The 21,763-nt window shown below is 38.1% G+C and overlaps 1 protein-coding gene across 1 annotated transcript in view; it reads right to left on the bottom strand.

Moving 5' to 3' along the window:
- Positions 1 to 21,763, bottom strand: part of LOC132140721 (BMP/retinoic acid-inducible neural-specific protein 1) — a 171,685-nt gene that overhangs the window by 67,838 nt on the left and 82,084 nt on the right. The window contains exon 4 of the mRNA XM_059549637.1: positions 15,529 to 15,698. Coding sequence (XP_059405620.1) covers positions 15,529 to 15,698 — 170 coding nt within the window. The remainder of the gene's footprint in view (positions 1 to 15,528; positions 15,699 to 21,763) is intronic.

The following is a 21,763-nucleotide window of genomic DNA, read 5'->3' as shown; positions in this document are numbered from 1 at the left end:
TGATTTGGACTGTTTTGTAAACTTTGTTTTATTTGTTCATTTGACCAGATGACTTTTTCACTGGAGGAAGCAATAAGAATTTTAGCCAGAATCAACAGTCTGAGGCTAAAAATTCTTAATGCTCGATTTGTTTCTCATAAACGTGCAGTTTTGGGCTTCTCGGGATGTTAACTGATGGACTGGAGTAATATGGAATACTTTTGGATTATTGTGATGTTTTTATCAGCTGATTTAACTCTCATTCTGATGGCACCCATTCACTGCACATGATCTTGGATGTACTGAGGTGGAGCATATTTTAATTGTTTGGGTGGACTTTTCCTTTAAATTTGCACTTAGTTACTTACTAAATGTTTCTACTAGAAACCATGTGAATTAATAAGGTGCACAGTAAGTGCATTTTGTTAGATGGTCATTTTTCAGATGCCTTTTTTGTCTTAAACAGTGAATCCCTGACTCAGAGGGTTGAGTTTCCCAGGTGCATTTGAGGCAGCATTGTTTTCTGATGTCTTCTTGATTTTTTCCAGGTGTTTTGTAGTTTCTACATTTACCTCCCTGTGTATTTATAAACCTTGTGTTCTTCTAGTCTTGTATTCCCCATAAGCTGATGAGTTCTTGAATTATTATTATTATTTATTTTTATTATTGTTATTATTATTATTATTATTATAATTTTTCCGTTTTCTGGATCTTTCTAATTTAAGATAAATATGCACTGGGAAATAATTTTTTTCTGTGTTTTTTTCACTGTTATTTTGTCAACTTATTGCAGCCTCCAGAGTATGATTTACAGCAGCCTTTGACCTAAATACAGTCTTTTGTTCTGCAGAGTGTTACTTCTGCACACTCTCAGGGTCACTTTAATTGCAATGACACGGTAGCAGAACTGTAGCACGCGTCTGACCTTTAGTGCCTGTAGGCAGGTGATTGCAGGCGACATGTCAGAGCACATCACAATAACACACCTGAAACCTACGAGCTGTTTGCCTGTTCCTGTTAGGAAACAACAGAGAACCAAGAACAAGGTAAAAATTTAATTCTTTCATTTAATTATCCTGTGCATATGATCATCTGTTTTACTTGGAACACAAGAGCCATATAGTTTGGAATGGTGTACAAATACAAATGTGCTTCTTGAACAGATAGAAAAAAAAAATCCCTTTTCAAAAAAGGTGCACTTAATTTTAATGATAATGCACTTGTAATGCCTTTTGAATCCTTAAAGTATACAAAAAAAACTGTACTTGCAGATAATATAATATTAATGAAATATAAAACCTCTTAAGTGCACTTTGTTATAAATGTTATATGTTAATTGTTATAATGCAATATTAAATAACAAAGTTAACATTGTTAAAAAAAAGTACTTAACGTGCTGTAGTATGTTGGTCAACACATCAGAATAAGTGTACTTTAGCAGGACAAAAGTTTATAAAAAAAAAAACACTCAATAAAAAGGATACTTTAAAGTAAACCTAGTTATGAAATTGGATATAAAGCTGTACGCCAGTCTTTTAAGTAGGTCAAAAACACGCTGATGTTTATATATTTGCTTTCAATGTACATTCAAACTACTATAATACAATAGCATTTTATTGCAATCAATATACAATTAAGTGTTTGCTATCATTACATAGAGTTTGCAGAAGTATGCTATAGTGTATTTCTTTTCCACAAGGCTTTGAGAGCTACAATAAATGTTTTCAGCAAGTACTGAAATAAATATGGATCTGTTCCTCACAAGTTATTATATGACCTCAGCTGAATATAACAGAGTATCATGAACATTCAGATAAATATCTGCTTTAGTGCTTTGTGGGAAAAAAAGACTAATAATTTAGACTAAATGACTGATATTTCATATTTCAGAAAACGATTTCTTTAAAAATCCCTTTATGAAGCTCTGTAGCACACGTCACTTCGCATGTAAAGAGAATAATCTCCGGAGTCTAAAAGCTTCAGGACTCTCTCTCTCACACACACACAAATAATCAGCGGATTAAGACATAGATTGCCAGAGTATTAAACAAAACCAAAGCCCTCATCTAATGAAGACAGAGATTTGTAGGATTATGCACAAAAACTGAAAAGTCGCATGACTTGATGCTCATTCAAGCTTACACAGATAAACACAATAACATGCATGTACAAATTTGACTTAGAAGCCTGCAAATCTGCAAGCTTTGATTCCACCTGCCGCACATGTTCTGCATTTAGGAAAGCACTGTCTGTCCAGATGTGTTTGTGTTGATGTAGTTTCTGCTTTCATCATGTATTCATGTAAAGATCGTCAGGAAGATGGCGACAGCCCTGTGCTCCTATCAAAGCTGGGACTGTTTTGTCTTATGGGGAGATTAGAAGATCTTGTAGCATTAAAGAACAAACTGTATCCGGAGAAATCTGCGATGAAGCAAGGCATCATGGGACGACAACGGTGCCTGTTTCTTATTACATCTGTCACTTGTCAGCCCTATAATGAAGTTCTATTTTGAGCTTCTGATAGTGACGTGAACCTCAGCTACCTGAGAGGCCAGTGGTATCTTCATTGTTTCCAATCTTTTTCTTTTTTGGCTAACAAAGAGGGCAAACTAGATATATGTCAGATTTTAGTTAAAAATACTTGTCTATTCACTCTGAAATATAAGCAGTCAATGACAGCCTCCAGCTTCTCCAAATTTCATTATTGCAATGTCCAAATGTGACACGACTGATGTTGTAAAGCAGCCAGTCATCAATGCCAATTGTGAATAAAATCCACAGTGTCTGACGTAAAAGAAAGCTGATGTCTCACAGTATGCCTTAGCTTTAGCTGAGATCTCTCATATCACACAGTCTGACAAGGACTGGAAAAAATAGCACACATGCAGTGCACTGGGCATTACTGGAGTCATTCTCAGGATGTGATGCTGTTCATGTGCTGAGTATTTATCCATGACTTTCTGCTAAAATAACTCATATTATCTGACATATTCCACTATGTTTAGAGTGCAGTGCCTTATATATATAATTAGCATTGTATTTAAATTAATTTAAATGATTTTCACTTTTGTTCAAAGGTTTGGGGTTGGTTCTCTTTTCTGCTCATCAAGGCTGCATTTATTTAACTGAAAATGCAGTAAACAATACAGTAATATAATGAAATATTATTACATAATAACATAACTGTTTTCAGTGTGAATATATGTTAAAATGTCATTTATAAGCTGAATTTTCAGCATCCTTACTTCAGCCTTAATTTTCAAATGATCCTTCAGAAATAATTCTAATATGCTGATTTGCTGCTCAAGAAACATTTTGGATTATTATTAATTTTGAAAAAAGCTGTAATATTTTTGTGGAATCAGCAATACTTTTTTTCTTATAAATAGCAACTAACAATAATAGATAGGCTTACTGGCTTCTCTACAGTTCAAGGTACTTTTGGAGTCACGTGGTCTGAGTAAGAAAAGGATTGACCATAAATATATGCATCTAATGTAGAGAAATAGTTATGTTATCATTGTAATGTGACTTACAGTGACAGTTATGTTACTCTACTGCCTTGCACAAATGTATGAATATCGCCCTGTTATTTTAGGTCTAAGGTGGGGAAATCGGAATTCTTGAAAGTTCAAACGTAACTTTAAATGATGCAACTACACTAAACAAAATTATAAAAACTAAACTTTTGTTTTTGCCCCCATTTTTCATGAGTTTAACCCTTGTGCGTTGTTGGGGACGTTTTCGTCCACTAGGGGGTAAAGTTTGTAAAAGTAACATTTGTTATTTTTACAGTTGATCACTAGGTGGGACCATTAACCCTTTAGATAGGCCTGTGCAAAAAAAGGCTTAGTTTCTGGCTTGTATGGAGTTATATGGAGTATAATAGCAAATTATAGTGTGTGTGTGTGTGTGTGATAGAGAGAGAGAGAGAAAGAGAGGGTGTGAGAGAGACCTTTGTGCACTTACCTTGATATACAGTATCTGAAAAAAATCAAAATATGCACCTCATGCTCTCAGAACTACATGGAGTAAACAATAAAAAAAGAAGTGTGTTTATGCACCTGCTTCCTTTTGATGGTGAAAAGTACAGATGGCCTATATGTGAAATACTCCTCTTTTCTTGATGGTAAAGCCAGTTTAAAACCTTAAAATCCTGTAAAAAAATCTACTTCGCATCAAATTTATGAACTTAATGTATTATGAACCAAAATGCAATACCAACTTCAAATAAGCTGCAGCTCGCTGGAGGGGTCACGCTACATAATCATTTCTAAAACTTTGGTACAAGTCAAGCCCTTTCTCGTGTTGCTTGCTGCTCTTCTCACCATTAAATATCCAGCACGATGGCATGCAATTGTTTAAATCCACGTACTTTGCTTTTGTTTAGTCTATTCGCTTGTTAAGTCTGACGTCACGTAGCAGCGCTTCCGTGTCCAAACGCTCTATCAGTTACCACAAGAAAACAACAAAAGGTGCTAATACAATCTCACAATGTGATAGAATACTAGCGAAAAAGTTATAATATTAACCTTTAACTCCATACTGAAGTACCAGATTGCCAGACAATGAAAATATAAATATAAAAAAAAATATATAAAAATTATTTGTGTTTGGGACGCTGTAAGCACGGAGACTGTAGTGTATATCGTAAGTTTGAAAGCGTTCAACTTAAATTATCAATATGAATAAACAGTGCTCATAAACGGCTGCTGAGGTCATATTCTCAAGTGAAGCGAGTTGAGGCCTGGACCCGGAAACAGCGCTTCTTACGTCATCCCTTAACAACCAAAAACTTTCACCACCATTAAAAGGCAGCAGGTGCATAAATACACTTTTGTTTACTCCATGTAGTTCTAAGAGCTGAGGTGTACATTGTGATTTTCTGAAATACATTAAGGTAAGTGCGCAAAGGTCTCTGTCACACACACTCTCTCTCTCTTTCTCACACACACACACATACACACTCAATATAATATGCTGTTATACTCCATATAGCTTCATATACAAGTCAGAAACTAAGCTTTTTTTGCACAGGCCTATCTAAATGGTTAAAGAGTAACTAAACCCTGAACCAACTTTTTTTAGTAAATGATCTATAAAAATGGGGCTTTATTAGTGCTGTTCATTGATTCGAGTAACTTTTTTGACATTTGAGTATAAAGTGTTTTAATTCTACAATATATGGTGTAAAAACGTCTGAGTGCTGCCCTCTTCAGGTTGAACGGTGGCTACTGCAGTTGATTTTTCCTATTGGATGTTGCGGTGGCAAGTGACGTAAGCGGTGGCAGGTGACGTAAGCAGTTTCCAGCCCACCACGCCCCTTGGTACGAGCTACCACGCCCTTGTCAGTATAAAACCATCTTGTTCCGTCAAAATCACTGTAGTGAGTCAGGAGTTAGAATTGCGAGTATTGAAAACGATCAAGATAGACTATTATAGCATCTATTTAGCATATCAATTATAGAGTTATGTATATCTTCAAGTTAGCGTAGATTTATCTGTATTTAGTACAGTGGTCAGGATGGTACGTAGGTGTGTTGCTGGTTGTGACAGCACTGCTGGACTGCATAGTTTTCCAGCAGACTTTAAAATTAGGCGCCAGTGGTTGCATGCACTTGGCCTGGAAGACCGTGAGTTCCCGCCTAGAGCTGGAGTGTGCAGACTGCATTTTTACACGGGATTGCTTCTCCAACGCAATGGAGGTGGAAATGGGCTTCTCCACACAGCTCGCGCTGAAAAGCGACGCGATGCGGGAGTTAAGACCCCAGTTTGAGCCAGCGGCTCGAATTGATATGAACAGACACCTCGACATCCTCCACTTCAGGTGAAGGTGGGGGAGAAAAGTCCTCTACTTCAAATGATCGCTCTGTTGCAAAGCTACTTGCGTCATTACAGTCACTCTCAATTTTAGCGTCTCTGACAGCAGCTGTCAATCAATCCGTCACTGCGGGTCTCAGGTTCACGCCGCACTCGCTCAGCCCCGCCCTCGGTTCATCCCCTCTATCTCCGCTGTGATCTGCATTTTTCTAATATTGTCAGTGGGTGGAGTCAGGCTCTGACCATGGGTTTAGTTACCCTTTAATGGTCCCACCTGGTGATCAACTGTAAAAATAACAAATGTTACCTCTTCCCAACAGGGAAAACCACAAACAATCAAGAATCTCACACACACACAAACACTATAATTTGCTGTTATACTCCATATAACTGCATATACAAGCCAGAAACTAAGCCTTTTTTTGCACAGGCCTATCTAAAGGGTTTATGGTCCCACCTAGTGATCAACTGTAAAATTAACATATTTTACCTCTTCCCAAAAGGGAAAAACACAAACAATCAAGAATGCATGATTACATGGTGTCATGGCTTTGCAATCAAAAAATGTCTTTATAATGGAAGTCAATGGGGCAAAAACAGCCACCAACAACAAATTAGGGAGAAAAAAATTAAATCTAATGTTGCACAAAAACTAAAAATGCATCAAAGCCAATGTTGCTACTAATCTTTGACATGCCCAAGACTGTTATAAAAAGTTAAAATAAAATCCAGCCACAATTACTTTTATATTGAAAATAAGTCATTTTGTGTGTTTTTTCCCCCAAATCAGTGACATAATTTATGAACTTGGCAATTAAAGAGTTAAAATCTTGGATTTTTTTTAAAACATTTGGTAGTTTTGAACAGGACTGAGGTTGATTAACAGATTTATGCAAAAAAAAATAAAAAAAAAATATGAATCTGATACATTTTTACAGCAGTATAATTGAGTGGATGTTTTCATCCCGAACAACTCGAAAGGGTAGTGAATTTGAACAATCCACAAGGGTTAACTCAGTGACCTAAGACTTTTTCTAAAGGCCTATTTCTCTCAAATATTGTTCACAAATCTGTCTAAATACGTGTTAGTGAGCACTTTTCCTTTGCCAAGATAATCCATCCACCTCACAGGTGTGGCATATCAAGATGCTGATTAGACAGCATGATTATTGCACAGGTGTGCCTTAGGCCAGCCACAATTAAATATCACTCTAAAATGTGCAGTTTTATTACACAGCACAATGCCACAGATGTCGCAACTTTTGAGGGAGCATGCAATTGACATGCTGACTGCAAGAATGCCCCCCAGAGATGTTGCCTGTGAATTGAATGTTCATTTCTCTACCATAAGCCGTCTCCAAGGGCATTTCAGAGAATTTGGCAGTACATCCAAAGGGCCTCACAACCACAGACCACTTATAAACACACCAGCCCAGGACCTCCACATCCAGCATCTTCACCTCCAAGATCATCTGAGACCAGCCACCCGGACAGCTGCTGCAACAATCGGTTTGCATAACCAAAGAATTTCTGCACAAACTCTCATAAACCAATTCAGGGAAACTCATATGCATGCTCCTTGTCCTCATCGGGGTCTCGACCTGACTGCAGTTCGTCGCAGTAACTGACTTGAGTGGGCAAATGCTCACATTTAATGGCATCTGGCACTTTGGAGAAGTGTTCTCTTCATGGATGAATCCCGGATTTCAATGTACAGGACAGATGGCAGACATGCCCAGTCGAGTGGCCCATGGTGGCGGTTGAGTTATGGTATAGGCAGGCGTACGTTATGGACAACGAACACAGGTGCATTTTATTGATGGCATTTTGAATGCACAGAGATACCGTGATGAGATCCTGAGACCCATTGTTGTGACATTTATCCACAACCATAACCTCATGTTGCAGCATGATAATGCATGGCCCAGTGTTGCAAGGATCTGTACACAATTCCTGAAAGCTGAAAACATCCCAGTTCTTGCATGGCCAGCATACTCACCGGATAAGTCTCCCATTGAGCATGTTTGGGATGCTCTGAATCGGCGTATATGACAACGTGTTCCAGTTCCTGCCAATATCCAGCAACTTTGCATAACCATTGAAGAGGGGTGGACCAACATCCCACAGGCCACAGTCAACAACCTGATCAATTCTATGCGAAGGAGATGTGTTGCAATGCGCGAGGCAAATGGTGGTCACACCAGATACTGACTGGTTTTTGGACCTCCCCGGACCCCCCAATACAGTAAAACTGCACATATTAGAGTGGCATTTATTGTGGCTAGCCTAAGGCTTACCTGTGCAATAATCATGCTGTCTTATCAGCATCTTGATATAACACACTTGTGAGGTGGATGGATTATCTCAGCAAAGGAGAAGTGCTCTCTAACACAGATTTAGACAGATTTGTGAACAATATTTGAGATAAATAGTCCTTTTGTGTAGACAGAAAAAGTTTTAGGTCTTTGAGTTCAGCTCATGAAAAATGGGGCAAAAACGAAAGTATTGTGTTTATAATTTAGTTCATTATAAATTAACATCTTAGGCATTGTTTTCCCTGCTCAGTTACAGCAGCATATCAGAGCGATGTTGTACCGCACACATATGAGTGATGTCAACCAGCTCTTCTGCATAATCACACAGCTGATGGTCTTTGTGCAGAAAAAAAAGCCTCCATTTTAACAGCACCTGTTTTGGGAACTCGTTGCTGGATACTGGCCAACCAATAGATTTTTAAATAGATGTCCTCTGAAATGTCGCTACATCATCATACATTTGCATATGGAGTTTAAAACTAAATCAGCTGAAAGGATTTGAGAGAGGAAGACATGACCTTGAGGGGCCACTATCACACAGCTCTCTCTCTTACAGCATCAATCTAGGCTTTGTCAGTCCAAAACACCCAATTATAAAAGTGCACCTTTTATTAATCTGTTAGACGAGATCTTAATTGTATTCTTAAACAGTTCCCAAAAGGGAAAAACAAGAAACATTTGTTAGGATGAATCTGCTTCTCTGTGGGATATGAAGCTGATTGCAAAAAACAGGACTCCATCTGATTCACTTCATTTCTCATTTTATGTGTACATGAATATGCTACACGTTTAGTGACATTAAATAATAATTGCATAAAACATACAAAAATGCACATACATAAAATAAACAAAAGAACAAAAAAAATGTAAATACAAGAAGCTGAGATTTGATTATTCTGATCTCTTTGGGTCATTGCATCTAATGAGCTCCATGTGTTGCCTGCTATGTTTCCTTTGTGTTCGCTCCATTTCAGTGCTGTTATGCTTCTTTAATGAGTTTATTTTCTACTAGTAAAAATCCTACAGAGCAAGAAAACTGTTATGTTCATGGACTTTCAGTTTCCTTATTTGGTCATGTTCCTTTTCCTGTTTGGTTGATTTGTTTAATCCCCACCAGTCTCCATTCCCCTGATTACTTCCGTTGTGCTTAAATACCCTGTCTGTTTAGTTCCTCCTTGTCCGTGATTATTGTATCGTATTGTATTATGTTGGATGTGCCCTTATTCTCCCACGATCATTAAAAGAACCCTTTTATATATATTCTTCCTCCTGCGCCTTCATTAACACACCAGCAGCTGTAACAGAATCACGGACCTAAAAGTGTATTTAGCCGCGTTTTTCTTTCTTTTTTGTTTTGTTTTTCCCCTCTCCCGGAATGGCCTTACCTGCTGTCCAGCTCCTATGCCTGGAGCAGTCGGACCGTTCGCTGGGGGACCACACCAGGGACTTTCTCGATCTGGCGTGCCTTACCCACTTTCCAGACCGGTGTAAGGCACGCCTGCCAGCGAACGGTCCCAGAGAGGATTTCGCCGCTTTTGTGGAGTGGGTGCTGGGGAAAAATGGATCTTCGTTCACCATCTGCACCGCTGAAGAAGATAGCTCTAGCCCCACTCCCGAACCAGAGACCAGCTAGCCGTCTTCCCGCTGCATGGAGATAAAGCCAGAGCCCACCGCAGCCACAGAGCCCGAGCCTATCATTGTGGGGAAGCAAGGACTCGAGAGCACGACTCACCAGGTGTGTGAGCCGGCAACACCGTGCGTCGTGGGATTACTGGTGGAGATCGAGGGCGTGGAGGAAAGCCCTGCCCACACTCCTGCGACTGAGGGTGAGCTGCACTTGGTTTCTGTGAGTTATATGGAGGAATTAATGGACCTTATAGACTGGTTTGTGGAGATAAATCCTGAATCTCCTATTTCTCCGCTGGTTTCACCCAGCCCTGAATCTCCTGTTTCTCTGCTGGTTCCGTCCAGCCCTTATCTTCCTGTGTCCCCTTCCAGCCTCCCTCTCCCGCCTCCTCCTAGACCAGAAAGTTCCTCTGCTCCATTTCTGCTGGTTCTGTCCAGCCCTGAATTTCCTGTTTCTCCGCTGGTTCCACCCAGCCCTGAATCTCCCGTTTCTGCGCTGGTTCAGCCCAGCCCCGAATCCCCTGTTTCTCCGCTGGTTCAGTCCAACCCTGAATCTCCTGTCTCTCTGCTGGTTCTGTCCAGCCCTGATGGTCCTATGTTTCCTCCCGGCCTCCCTCTCTCATCTCCTCCCATAACAGCAAGTTCCTCGACCTCATCTCCACTGGTGCCAGTCAGTCCCGCAGCTCACCCTCAGTCAGTACCATCTGGGTGCGATGGTTCGCCGTGGAGACTTCCAGTCTCCAGCTCCGCCTTGGCGTGTGGATTCCCTGTCTCCGCCTCCAGCCTCCGAGTCCTGGACTCCACCTCGGTCCTTCGACCCTGCGGCTCCAACTTGCCACCCTGCTCCCTCGTCTTTACCGTGGCCCATCATCCCACCAGCTCCACCTGGCTCCCTAGCCCTCCGGCTCCACCTTGGTCAGTCATCGACCATCCGCCACCTCGGGACACCACTCCTGTGGCTTCGCCTCATCATTCCATTCCTCCGGCTCTGTCAGGCTCCTACTTCTTTCCGGCTCCGGCGTCCTCAGTCGCTCCGACTCCGCAGCGGGCTTCCGGAGCCCCACCTCCGCCTCGGTCGCCGGTGCCTTCAGCACTGCCTTGGACCTCTGAACCATCTCTGTCACCCTGGCTCTGTGGCTGCTCTGCTCCATCTTGGGCTCCTCACCCACAGGCGCAGTCTCCGTCAGTCGGCCCCCTGGTGTCGTCGGCTACTCCTCCACCATGGCTCCTCCCACCGTCGACTCCAGCGTGGATCGTCATCCTGGCAGGTCTCTGGAGCACCATCTGTCTCTTTCTGCTCCGGGCTCCTCCCTGGCTCCTCCCTCCACCAACTCCACCTGAGTTCCAAGCTCCTTGCTCCCTCTTTGCCTGCCCCTTGCCTAAATATTTACCTTCATTTCAGACACATACAACTTTCTTTTTTGTGGAGCACACAAAGAATGTCAGGATAATTATTGTGGCAAACGAATTTAGCTTAAAATGCTCCAAACTTTACTTCTGTTCTGACCACTATCATCAAAGGTGATTCCCAATTAGCATACATTTTGGATTGGTGGTATAATTTTGTTCTGGGAAAGAACTCCATGCACATCCATGCAGTCTAGCATGTATAAGAGCAGGGAGAGCATCAATAACCCCAGTGTAACAGAATAGAACATACATGTAGACATAAATGTATTGCTGATGTCTTTAGGTTCAATAATTTAATGTAACATTTTGAAATGAGTCTGATTCAAGGAGAATCAGAAGGCTGAATCCTGACTGACAAGAGGGAGAGTCAGGAATGGAGGTGGGTAATTAGCTATTGAGCAACCTGAAGCTGTTGATAATACTGAAGGACCTTATATATTAGTGCTGTGATAGGTGTCACATCCCTGTAGGTAGACATGGATCAGCTGAGAATCAGCTGATGCGAGCTTGACTAACGTGACCTGCCAGAACTGACACTATGCTGTGATTTGCTGTAATTACATTGCTACTAGTAAGAATTTAATTAGAAAAAAATATATTGTAATTATTACATGAACTGAATTAGAAATCTCTCTAATTGTAGTTATTACAAGAATTGAATTAAAAAAACTCTCCAGATGTAATTATTAGTTAGAGAAGAATTAGAAAGCTCTGTAATTATTACAAGAATTGAACAAGAAAACTCTATTTTTGTAAAGATTACAAATAAGAATTAGATTTTTTATTTTTTTTGTTAATAGTCGAAATTGAATTAGAAAGCGCTCCAATTGAAATACAAAGCTCTCCAATTGTGGTTATTTCAAGTAAGAATTCATTTTAAAATGCTCTCTAATTGTAATTATTACAAGTAAGAATTGAATTAGACAGCTCTCTAGTTGTAATTATTACAAGAAAGAACTGAATTAGAATTATCTCCAATTGTAATCAAAACAAGAAATGCATTAGAAAGCTCTCTAATGGTTATTACAAATAAGAAATGACTTTGAATGCTCTTTAATGGTCATTACAAGTAAGAACTGAATTAGAAATACCTCTAACTGTAACTAATACAAGAAAGAATTGAATTAAAAAGTTAACTAATTGTATTTATTTTAATATAATATGGTAAAATACTATTATGAAGTGAATTAAAAGGTGGTCTAATTGTTATTATTACGACAAAGCTTTCTAATTGTAACCATTACTAGTTATGTCTGATATAGAAATCCTTCTAATTGTAGTTGTTAACAGAAATAATTTAATTAGAAAGCTCTACAATTGTAATTATTACAAGTATAAACTGAATTATAAAGTTATCTCATTGTATTTATTTTGGTAACACTTAGGGTCTCTTACCTAGATGCTTATTAGCATGCATATTACTAGAATATTAGTCATTTATTTGTATTAATAAAAACATAATAATAATAATAATAAATAAACTTATTTTGATTATTCCTTGTAAGGAATAAATTGAATGCTCTCTAATAGATAATGGTCAGTAGTAAAAATGGAATGACAAGAGTAATGCTGGGAGCATTTTAAGCTAATTCAGCTTGCCATACAATCTGATTATTCCATACAGTGAAAGCAGGTAGTGGCTGTCAAGCTACAGAATGTGCCTGGTCACAGTCTGCTTTCGTTATATGGAAAACAGCAACATGGACATTCTTCAAAATGTCTAATTTTGCATTCCAAAGATGAAAGACATATGGGTTTAAAACTTAATGTGGGTAAGTTAATGACATAATGTCCAATTTTCCATGGACTATTGCTTTCAAAGAACATTCATCCAATGAGGTGATTTGACTCTACAGAGAGAGTTAAAATATCACAGCCCATCTGAAACACACAGTGACAGAGCGTCTTCTCTGCGATTTAAGTGTTATAGATCTCTTCAGCAGTGCTCAGACTACAAAAGACACTGATAAATACAGCAGAGGTGATGCAGGGAGTCCATTTTCTACTCCTCTTACTGTTCATTTGTCTGCTGCAAGCCCCCGAATAAATTCTGAAGTGTCTAGGGCACGTCCCCTCCTGGCAGGACGGGGTAAGAGAGAAGCTAGCTGACAGACGTCATGCATTTCATGCCTCCAGAGAGTGAAGCCTGACGCCATGCTGTCATAACGTGTGTGTTTGAAAAGCCAGAGAGAGTGTGAGTTTATTTAGCGGTATTCCGAGTGTCCTCAGAAGTGAACAAAACCAGCCTTTGGGGGATGTTGTCAAAGATTAAAATGGTTTGTAAAGTAAATCACATTTAGTTAGTTAGTTAGTTAGAGTAGGTATGTTTGGTCATTGGCATTAACTTAATGCAAACAAACAAACAAATAAATAAATTCTGTAATGGGAAAATATAGTGATTAATAAATATTAAAACAAAATTGACACATTTCTGCTTATTTATTTATTTTGATTGGTTGCAATGCAAAAAGGGTCTAAAACAAGCCTAATTGTCTTCATGCATAATGCTATCTCAAGTGTATATAATACGTAAGTGTTGTAAAAAACTATACATATATTTAAATATAAAACAACATCGAGAAATTACAATAGTTAACATTTATTTTATTTAAAGTAACAGATTATTTTTTTTTCAGTTTTAGTTTTAGTAAACTATAACTGAATAATAACCTGCCGTTATACTGTAATTTCATTATTACTTCTATTATAATTTATGATAAACTGAAATAAAACAAAGATAAAAAAACTGAAACAAGCATTTAAATTTTTTTAAGATGTTACACGTGTTTGTTGCACACACTAATTAGCATGTAGTTAAGTGTAGTACAGACACTCAGTTCCACATAATAATACATATTTCTGTATGCCAATAACACACTGAGCACCAGTCTGTAGGATTCACAGGGAAGACATGCTGTCATTTCAACACTTTCATTCTGTCTGTATGTACGTGAGCTTCCAGAGCTGTACTGCCATCCAAACTCAATCGATATTGTTAGCACAGGTCTTTCTAGCTATGTGTGTGTGTGTGTGTGTGTGTGTGTGTGTGTGTGTGTGTGTGTGTGTGTGTGCGTGTGTGTGTGTGTGTGTGTGTGCATCAGCCTCTGTCTCTTCCTGAATGCAGGAACAGTTTCCTGTCTGCAATATGACACACGCGCACACACACACACACACACACACACACACACACACACGCACATGTATCTAAATGAGGACATATCACATAATTCTATTGTTTTAGATACAGCTACATATAGACACACATTCATAATAAATCTATATTTTTTTATATTGATGCATAATATGAATTGTTTTCTATAAATATATGTATTGTTCTTTGTGTTGTCCATGGATTCCTCAGTATGCACATTCTTTTTAAAACTATACATAATTTAGCATAATTTATACTTGAGAAAAAGAAGTACACAGTATTATAGCTTTAAAAAGGAAATAATAAATATTATAACTATAATACTTTACACAAATTTATTTAAATGCAAACTGAATTTGAAGCTATACTAAATGAAAATGGAAGGTTTAAATGTATATTAAATGCAATTAGACAATTTTGACATTGTACTTAAGTACACCTTTATATGTAATTTCTTAATTCTGTTATCTTTGAAATATGAATAAAATGTAGGCTGACGAGAATTCATGATAAAATATACTTTAATCTCAGTTCTATTGAAAATTGTATGTCATGAATTTAAATATATTTCAAATTGCACATTTGTAATAACAAAGTTCCCATTTAGCATATTTAAAATATATTAAATTTAAATGTAATATCAAATAACACACAATAGTTTCAATTACAATTAAGTACTTTCCATGTGGATTAGTATGTTTTGATGTTTGAACACATCAAAATAAGAGCACTTTTTTAAGAGTGCGACAAAACATTGAACCAAATGACTTAGTGTACTAAGTGTACTTTTAAAAAGGATATTTAAGTGCACTACAAGTGCAGATTCAGTACAATTAAACACATCTTTTTTTCACAAAGGATAGCACTTTAATAGAGACACACAAACATAGACAAGGCCTGCTGATGAAACATTTTGAGCATAAATGCACATGGAGATTTGCACTAGTTTGTCAGGTCAGTCATTCTTAGGCCCATGCCTGTATTTAAGTGCAGCACAAGTGCTGCGTCTGCTGCTTGCTGTCATCCTGACTCAGCAGCTATTGTCAATTCCGTTTAATTTTGTCATGCTTGACTTCCTGTTACCTCTAGCCCTGTCTACCAGGAGCTCTTCAGTGGCCTGTCGACTCCAACAAGAAAAAGCTCCACGGACAGATGGACGGTGTGCGGATAATGGAGGATGTTTCTTTCTATGGGTTTATTCCTCTCCCCTCGTTCTTTTTTGCTTACCTTGATGGCGTTGCTGGAGATCTGTATTTCGTGGAGTTTGCGCATGGTGCCATCGCGGTCGATGAAGTATGAGGAGGCGAGCTGGTGCAGTGCCTCGACTCCTTGGGTGGCGTTGACCATCTTCCTGTCCAGCTTGTTCTTGGCCATGTACATGGTGAGAGCTTCCTCACCTAATGGCACAGAGGAATATGGTCAGTAAACGCAAGACTTAATTTCCCATCTTTTAGATGCCAAGAGTTAAAATATCACACTCTCAAATATCCATTCACTTTATAGAATGATGCTTCTCATCATTTATTCGCTCCGGTGTCATACTATGACTCCCTTTCTTCTCATTCAACTCAAATATGATATCAAAGACACCCGTGTCTTATTGAGTGCATCGTCACTGACGGCAAACCTGACAGACAATTTTCAACAAATAACAGCTGTACTTTTTTTCATGCACCAGTCAGTTTACAGATTTTAGGCTGTTTGTCTTCCGTAGTATGTCTTGGATCAGACTAATGGATAGAAAACACCCACATGTACATTTATGTTTCTTTTATATAACGTCTTGGTTACGTTTAAGCTGTGAGGTTTTTTATCCACTTTAGCTCTTACATTCTTCATCAGCTTTTGATAGATCTATCTGCCTATCTATCTAATGTGTGTTTTAATACAGTATATTTATTTTTTGTAAATAATTAGAACCAAATTTTAAATGCATAGTGAAACAATGAATTAATAAGTGTTTGTGACGAGTGGGGTGGGGCCGAGGGACGTGAGAGCGAGGCCGGTGGAGTGATTGGAGATGAACTACACCTGTTCGACCCGCCGGTCTCGAGGCCCACGGAGGAGATGGAAGGATATAAAACTTTTTATTTGAGTGCACCAGTCGTCCGTGAGGGGCTGGTGCGCTGTTTTGTGTTTATTTTGTATTATTAAAATGTTATGGGATTGTCCGCCGGTTCCCGCCTCCTTCTTCCGAATGAATATGAAGGTTTTTATCATTTATCAGCCGGCCACACCCACGGGAGTAGAGCGCAGTCTCAGGAGTACCCCCCGGCCTGCGAGGGGCGATGGGGGTATGTGACGAGTTGGGCGGGGCCGAGGGACGTGGGAGTGAGGCCGGTGGAGTGATTGGAGATGAACTACACCTGTTCGACCCACCGGTCTCGAGGCCCACGGAGGAGATGGAAGGATATAAAACTGGAGCGACGACAGTGAAGGACGAGAGAGGACCAGGCCTGGGCTTTTAGTTGTGTTTTGGTTTTTATTTTGTGTGCATCAGTCGTCCGTGAGGGGCTGGTGCGCTGTTTTGTGTTTATTTTTATTATTAAAGTTTCATGTTGATTGTCCGCCGGTTCCCGCCTCCTTCTTGCCAAAGATTATCGAGATTTATCATTACAGTTTTATAATGTTTTAACTGTGGTTACAATTATAAATGAGATTGTAAAATGCATTATCAGGTGCATTATAAGGCATACTTTTAATGTATTATAAATAAAGGCTGTTGCATTTTCTTGTGAAACATACTCCAAAATAGTTGTTTTATTTATAAGTTTGTAAAAAAAATAAATAAAATAAAAAATAAAAAAAAATTACAGTGTACTGTTATGGTGCATTTTAGACAATGGGCAATGTATTGTCCTGTTGTCATTCGGGTCTGAATGACATGAGGATGACTAAATGATTTCCACCATTGCTTTACAGGAAAACGATACTGAGATGCCACAGCAACAGATCATTTCAAGACTTGTTGTCATGCAGTATAAAGTCGTCCCATTGAGCTTGCCAGCATTCATACAGACATCATTTTGAGTGCTGTGGTTCATGCAGCCAACATGTCATTATATCAACATGTTTCTTCAGCATGGACTTCCTAGTGTGTAAGAAGTGCCAAACACACTGACATGATGGAGACTCTGCGTGCATCGGTGACTCACTTCACACACTGTCACAGAGAAAATTTAGCTTATAGTGTCAAACTGACATGACCCGAGTCTCTCTCTCACTTTCAGTCACACCACTCGATGGCAAAGATTTCTTCTCCACTAGAGTTGAGTGAGAAGAGCAGCTATGATTGATTTTTGCAAAGCGCCAATGACCTTTTCCTAAATAACATACACAGGGAGCAAAACACTCTCTTTTTCTTTGTTTTACTCTCTATGCATCAGCTCTTTCTCTCATTCTATCTTTAGTATTAACCACTTCAATGCTCTACTGGAGCTCTGCTCCAAACTCTAGTATGTGCCCTTGTCAGACAGCATTCATAACTGCTTGATAACATTACTATAATAAAACACTACACTCTTCAAAATAAAGGTTTCAAAAAGGGGGTGTTGCAGCAATGCCACAGAAGCAGCCTCAGCCATCTGTTTTTGAAAGAACCTTATTTTCTTAGTGTTAAGAACATTTTCATTGTTAATTTAGTAGCATGAAACAATCATGAAATGCAACACATTTACTGTACAGATACAAAAGAAGGAAAATAAAAAGGTGGTTGTTGACCAAAAGTGATATGAGGGACACTAACAAAGTTCGGTTTCTTAATGACTCTGTGTCCCAGACTGGCCTTTTCGGCGACGCGGTCGAGTGTCTGGCCCAGCAGCTTTTTGCAGCATGATTCTTTAGTTGTTTGTGTTGTGCATATTTGCAGTGCATTTCTGTTTTCACAGTGTGTTTCTTTGTGTTGTGTGTATTTACTGCACGTTTCTTTATATGCTTGTGTTGTGCCTATTTGCAGTGTGTTTCTTTGTTTGTAGCGCGTTTTTTTTATTTGTTTGAGGTCTGCATATTTGCAGTGCGTTTCTGTTTTGCAGCACATTTCTTTGTTTGTGTTGTGCCTATCTGCAGTGCTTTTCTTTGTTTGTGTTTTGCGTTTTTTCAGCGCGTTTCTGTTTTTGCAGAACACTTAATTGTTTGTGTTGTGTGTATTTGAAGCATGTTTCTGTTTTTGTAGCGTTTCTTTAATTGTTTGAGTTGTGCATATTTGCAGCATGTTTCTGTTTTTGCAGCACATTTCTTTAATTGATTGCGTTGTGAGTATTTGCAGTGCTTTTCTTAATTTGTTTGTGCTATGCATATTTGCAGTTTGATTTTGTTTTTGCTGCAATTTTCTTTATTTGGTTGCGTTGTTAGCATTTGTAGTGCACGTGTTGTTAAAATTATGATGTTTTTTTATTTTTTATTTATTTATTTATTTTAGCTCTTTCTGGCCACCGAATAAAGGCGACTACTAGATTGCATTTTCATGCTCTGCTTATTATTAATAACTTAACAACTTGTAAATTCGTCTAAAGTTCACATATCATCTGTTAAAGGTCATAAATTGTTAAAGTGAAAACCAACTGCCTTAATATAAATGCATTTAATGGCATTCTAGATTCTTTACTTCTCAAGATACGTTGATTTCTGATATCAGTATGTATGAACATACTGCACATAACTGCACTTATCGACCATAATCTGAGGTTTTATGTTTTGCAACATGCCACACGCAGTTCAGAAGCTGCGGGGGATGTATATGAAGACAGATCACCAGGTTTTGTAACAGATTTCATGTCACATATGTTCGGGAAACCTTAAACCACAGTCACAGCTGATGTCTTCTGTCTATATCTTCTGTCTCTTCCTGCAGGCGTGTTAATGTTATGTGCACATCTATGACTGTCGATTAACCTACTAACATTAACCTATCGATCTTTGTGACCTTAATTTTTGGCTGTGTCTATACTGTTCAATCTCAGCAAAGAGAACATTGTGCTACAACAAAGGTGGACTAAAAACCCTGACGCTAATGTGAGTAACCTTTAAAGGCAGCATTAATAAATCAGATTTCCTGTTAATCAACCGATTAATCAATGTAAGGATGCCTACAGCGGACAAAGAACAATAAACCTTAATTTGACCTTGAGCTGCGGTATAATTACAAGCTCACCGTCTGTCCACAATAAAGCGGCTGCTTCCTCCGGCGCTGATATCTGAACACCAGCGTCTCATACCATTTGTAATCACAGATATTATGAGGCGCGCTCAGGTATTAGCCTTACATTTCTCTGGATTATACAGCGGTTTGTGATTTATTGTGGTACTCTGGACTGGAACAGGCATATTGCTTCTATCGATTTTCCATTGGGTTTTATGGTCATATCGTGTAGGTGACGGAGGGTAAGGGCTTTCGTGTCCAAGGATTCCCTCAAACACTGCGTCTGAGATTTAATGAAATTTGAGTTGCCATTTCATATTTCTTCACTTTGCAATAAACTCTATATGGTTATAACAACCAATTAATGCTGCTATGACCAACAGCACAGCTGCTGACCTCAACACTCAACACTTAAAGATGATACATTTGTAATTCCAAAGATTATTATACATCATTCATCTTAAAAAAAAAAAAAACGAATGAATAAATAGCTTGTTTAATATTCAATTAAATATTAACATATTACATTCTTAATCATCTGCTAATACAAGCAATAGTTTTGAATATAGCAATGCATTGCAACACAAATAGAAAATATACATGGTAAATGAAAAATATAATTTTTTTGTTTGTTTGTTTTGCTATTTGTCTTTGTTGTAGTTTTTGTTAGGTTTAAGTTCATTTAGCTATTTTAGTTAAGTATATATATATATATATATATATATATATATATATATATATAATTTAAAGTCAGTGTAACTTTCTGTTTGTGATAAGATTAAATAAATAGCATATCTATATTGCCATATTTCTGGATTGCCAGAGCATTCAGAGACTTTTACAAAAGCCTTCAGATGCTTGACACACACTGGCTTTAATGTGGATCAGACAGCATCATCCTCTCGGCAGTGTGTGTGTGTGTGTGTGCTTATTTGTGTGCGCCTGCTCTGCGCTCATGTTTATCTGCCAACATAATGACACACTGTAAAACACGCAACTGACACTTAGATCACTGACCTCAGTTCTGTTATTGTCTTATGACCCCTACAGCAAATGCTGCCTACTGACACACTGAGACATGATGATCATGATGAGAGACAGAGAAACCATGAACGAAGCTGTGTGGGTCATTCACACAAAACTGTGTATTAAAATCTCCCTCAGGACCAAAGGACGCCGTAAACAGAGATAGATACAGGGTTTAAGGTCAGTGCAAAAAGAAATTTATCTAGCAAATATCATTGCATCGCACCACATTATTTATTAGTTCATATTACTGTGCTTTGCTCCGAGCACTATTTTTATTTTTATTTTTTCTGTGAAAAATAAACTGATTTTAACAAAGTTGAATTATTGAGCTTAGCAAGAGTCAGGAAACGTGTTAAAATAACAAAATACTGATAAAAAGTAAGCATGACAATTTATTTTAATGTAATTTGATCTATATGAAATAATAAGAATAATAATAATTTTAAAGGGGAAAAAGTCACAGCAAAACAGAGTTTTAAACTTTTTAGAGAGAAAATAAGCGTGACATTTTAATAAAAAAGCAATACAAAGAAAATGTATTAGTTAAATGTAAGTAAGTAATGACATATAATTATGATAGGGTAAAACCACTGTTAGGTGATTATAGTTTATTAACTATAACAACAACAACAACGATAATAATAATAGTCTTAATAACTTTGTTACTAGAAATAAAATACACTTTAACTGAAACAACAACTATATACTAAACACTATAGTAACTAAATACGAAATTCTAAAATAACTTAAACTAGTTTAATAAAAATTAACTAGCCTATGTTAGATATAAACACATAACAATGAAAGACTAAACACCTCCCTGGGCTGCTCTGCATTTGGTTTTATGCTGTTCTTACAATCCAGCATCATATTCCCTCTTCCTATCAGATTTCTCTATTCCATAATTAGAGCATCAAGTTTAACCACTAAGCCAGAACTGATATAATATTCCAACCCCTGAATACCAACTCCCCATGAAAGCCAAATGACAGCATATCAGACCAATTACCCTTGACAGCTGCAAATCTATATGAAACTGAGACCTTAAAGGACAAAAAGGGTATCGGGTCAGTTCAGTTCTGCACAAACATGGGATTATGAATTGGCATTAGAGACACGATCCATTAACAGAATGATTTGTTCTTCAATGTTTCACAGCAGGGAATCTCACAAACCACAAAAAACAGATATAACAACTGTAAAATTGAGCATAGTTAGGATATGAAAATAGATAGACATAAATTCTTAAGGCAAGACACATTGTTTGTCCATGCACTGCTCAATTTTAAGAATTTA

The sequence above is a fragment of the Carassius carassius genome, chromosome 5 (genome assembly GCF_963082965.1).
Source record: "Carassius carassius chromosome 5, fCarCar2.1, whole genome shotgun sequence".
NCBI lineage: Eukaryota > Metazoa > Chordata > Actinopteri > Cypriniformes > Cyprinidae > Carassius > Carassius carassius.
Note: the sequence above shows the minus strand (reverse complement) of the source record. Positions and strands in the feature narration are given on the sequence as shown.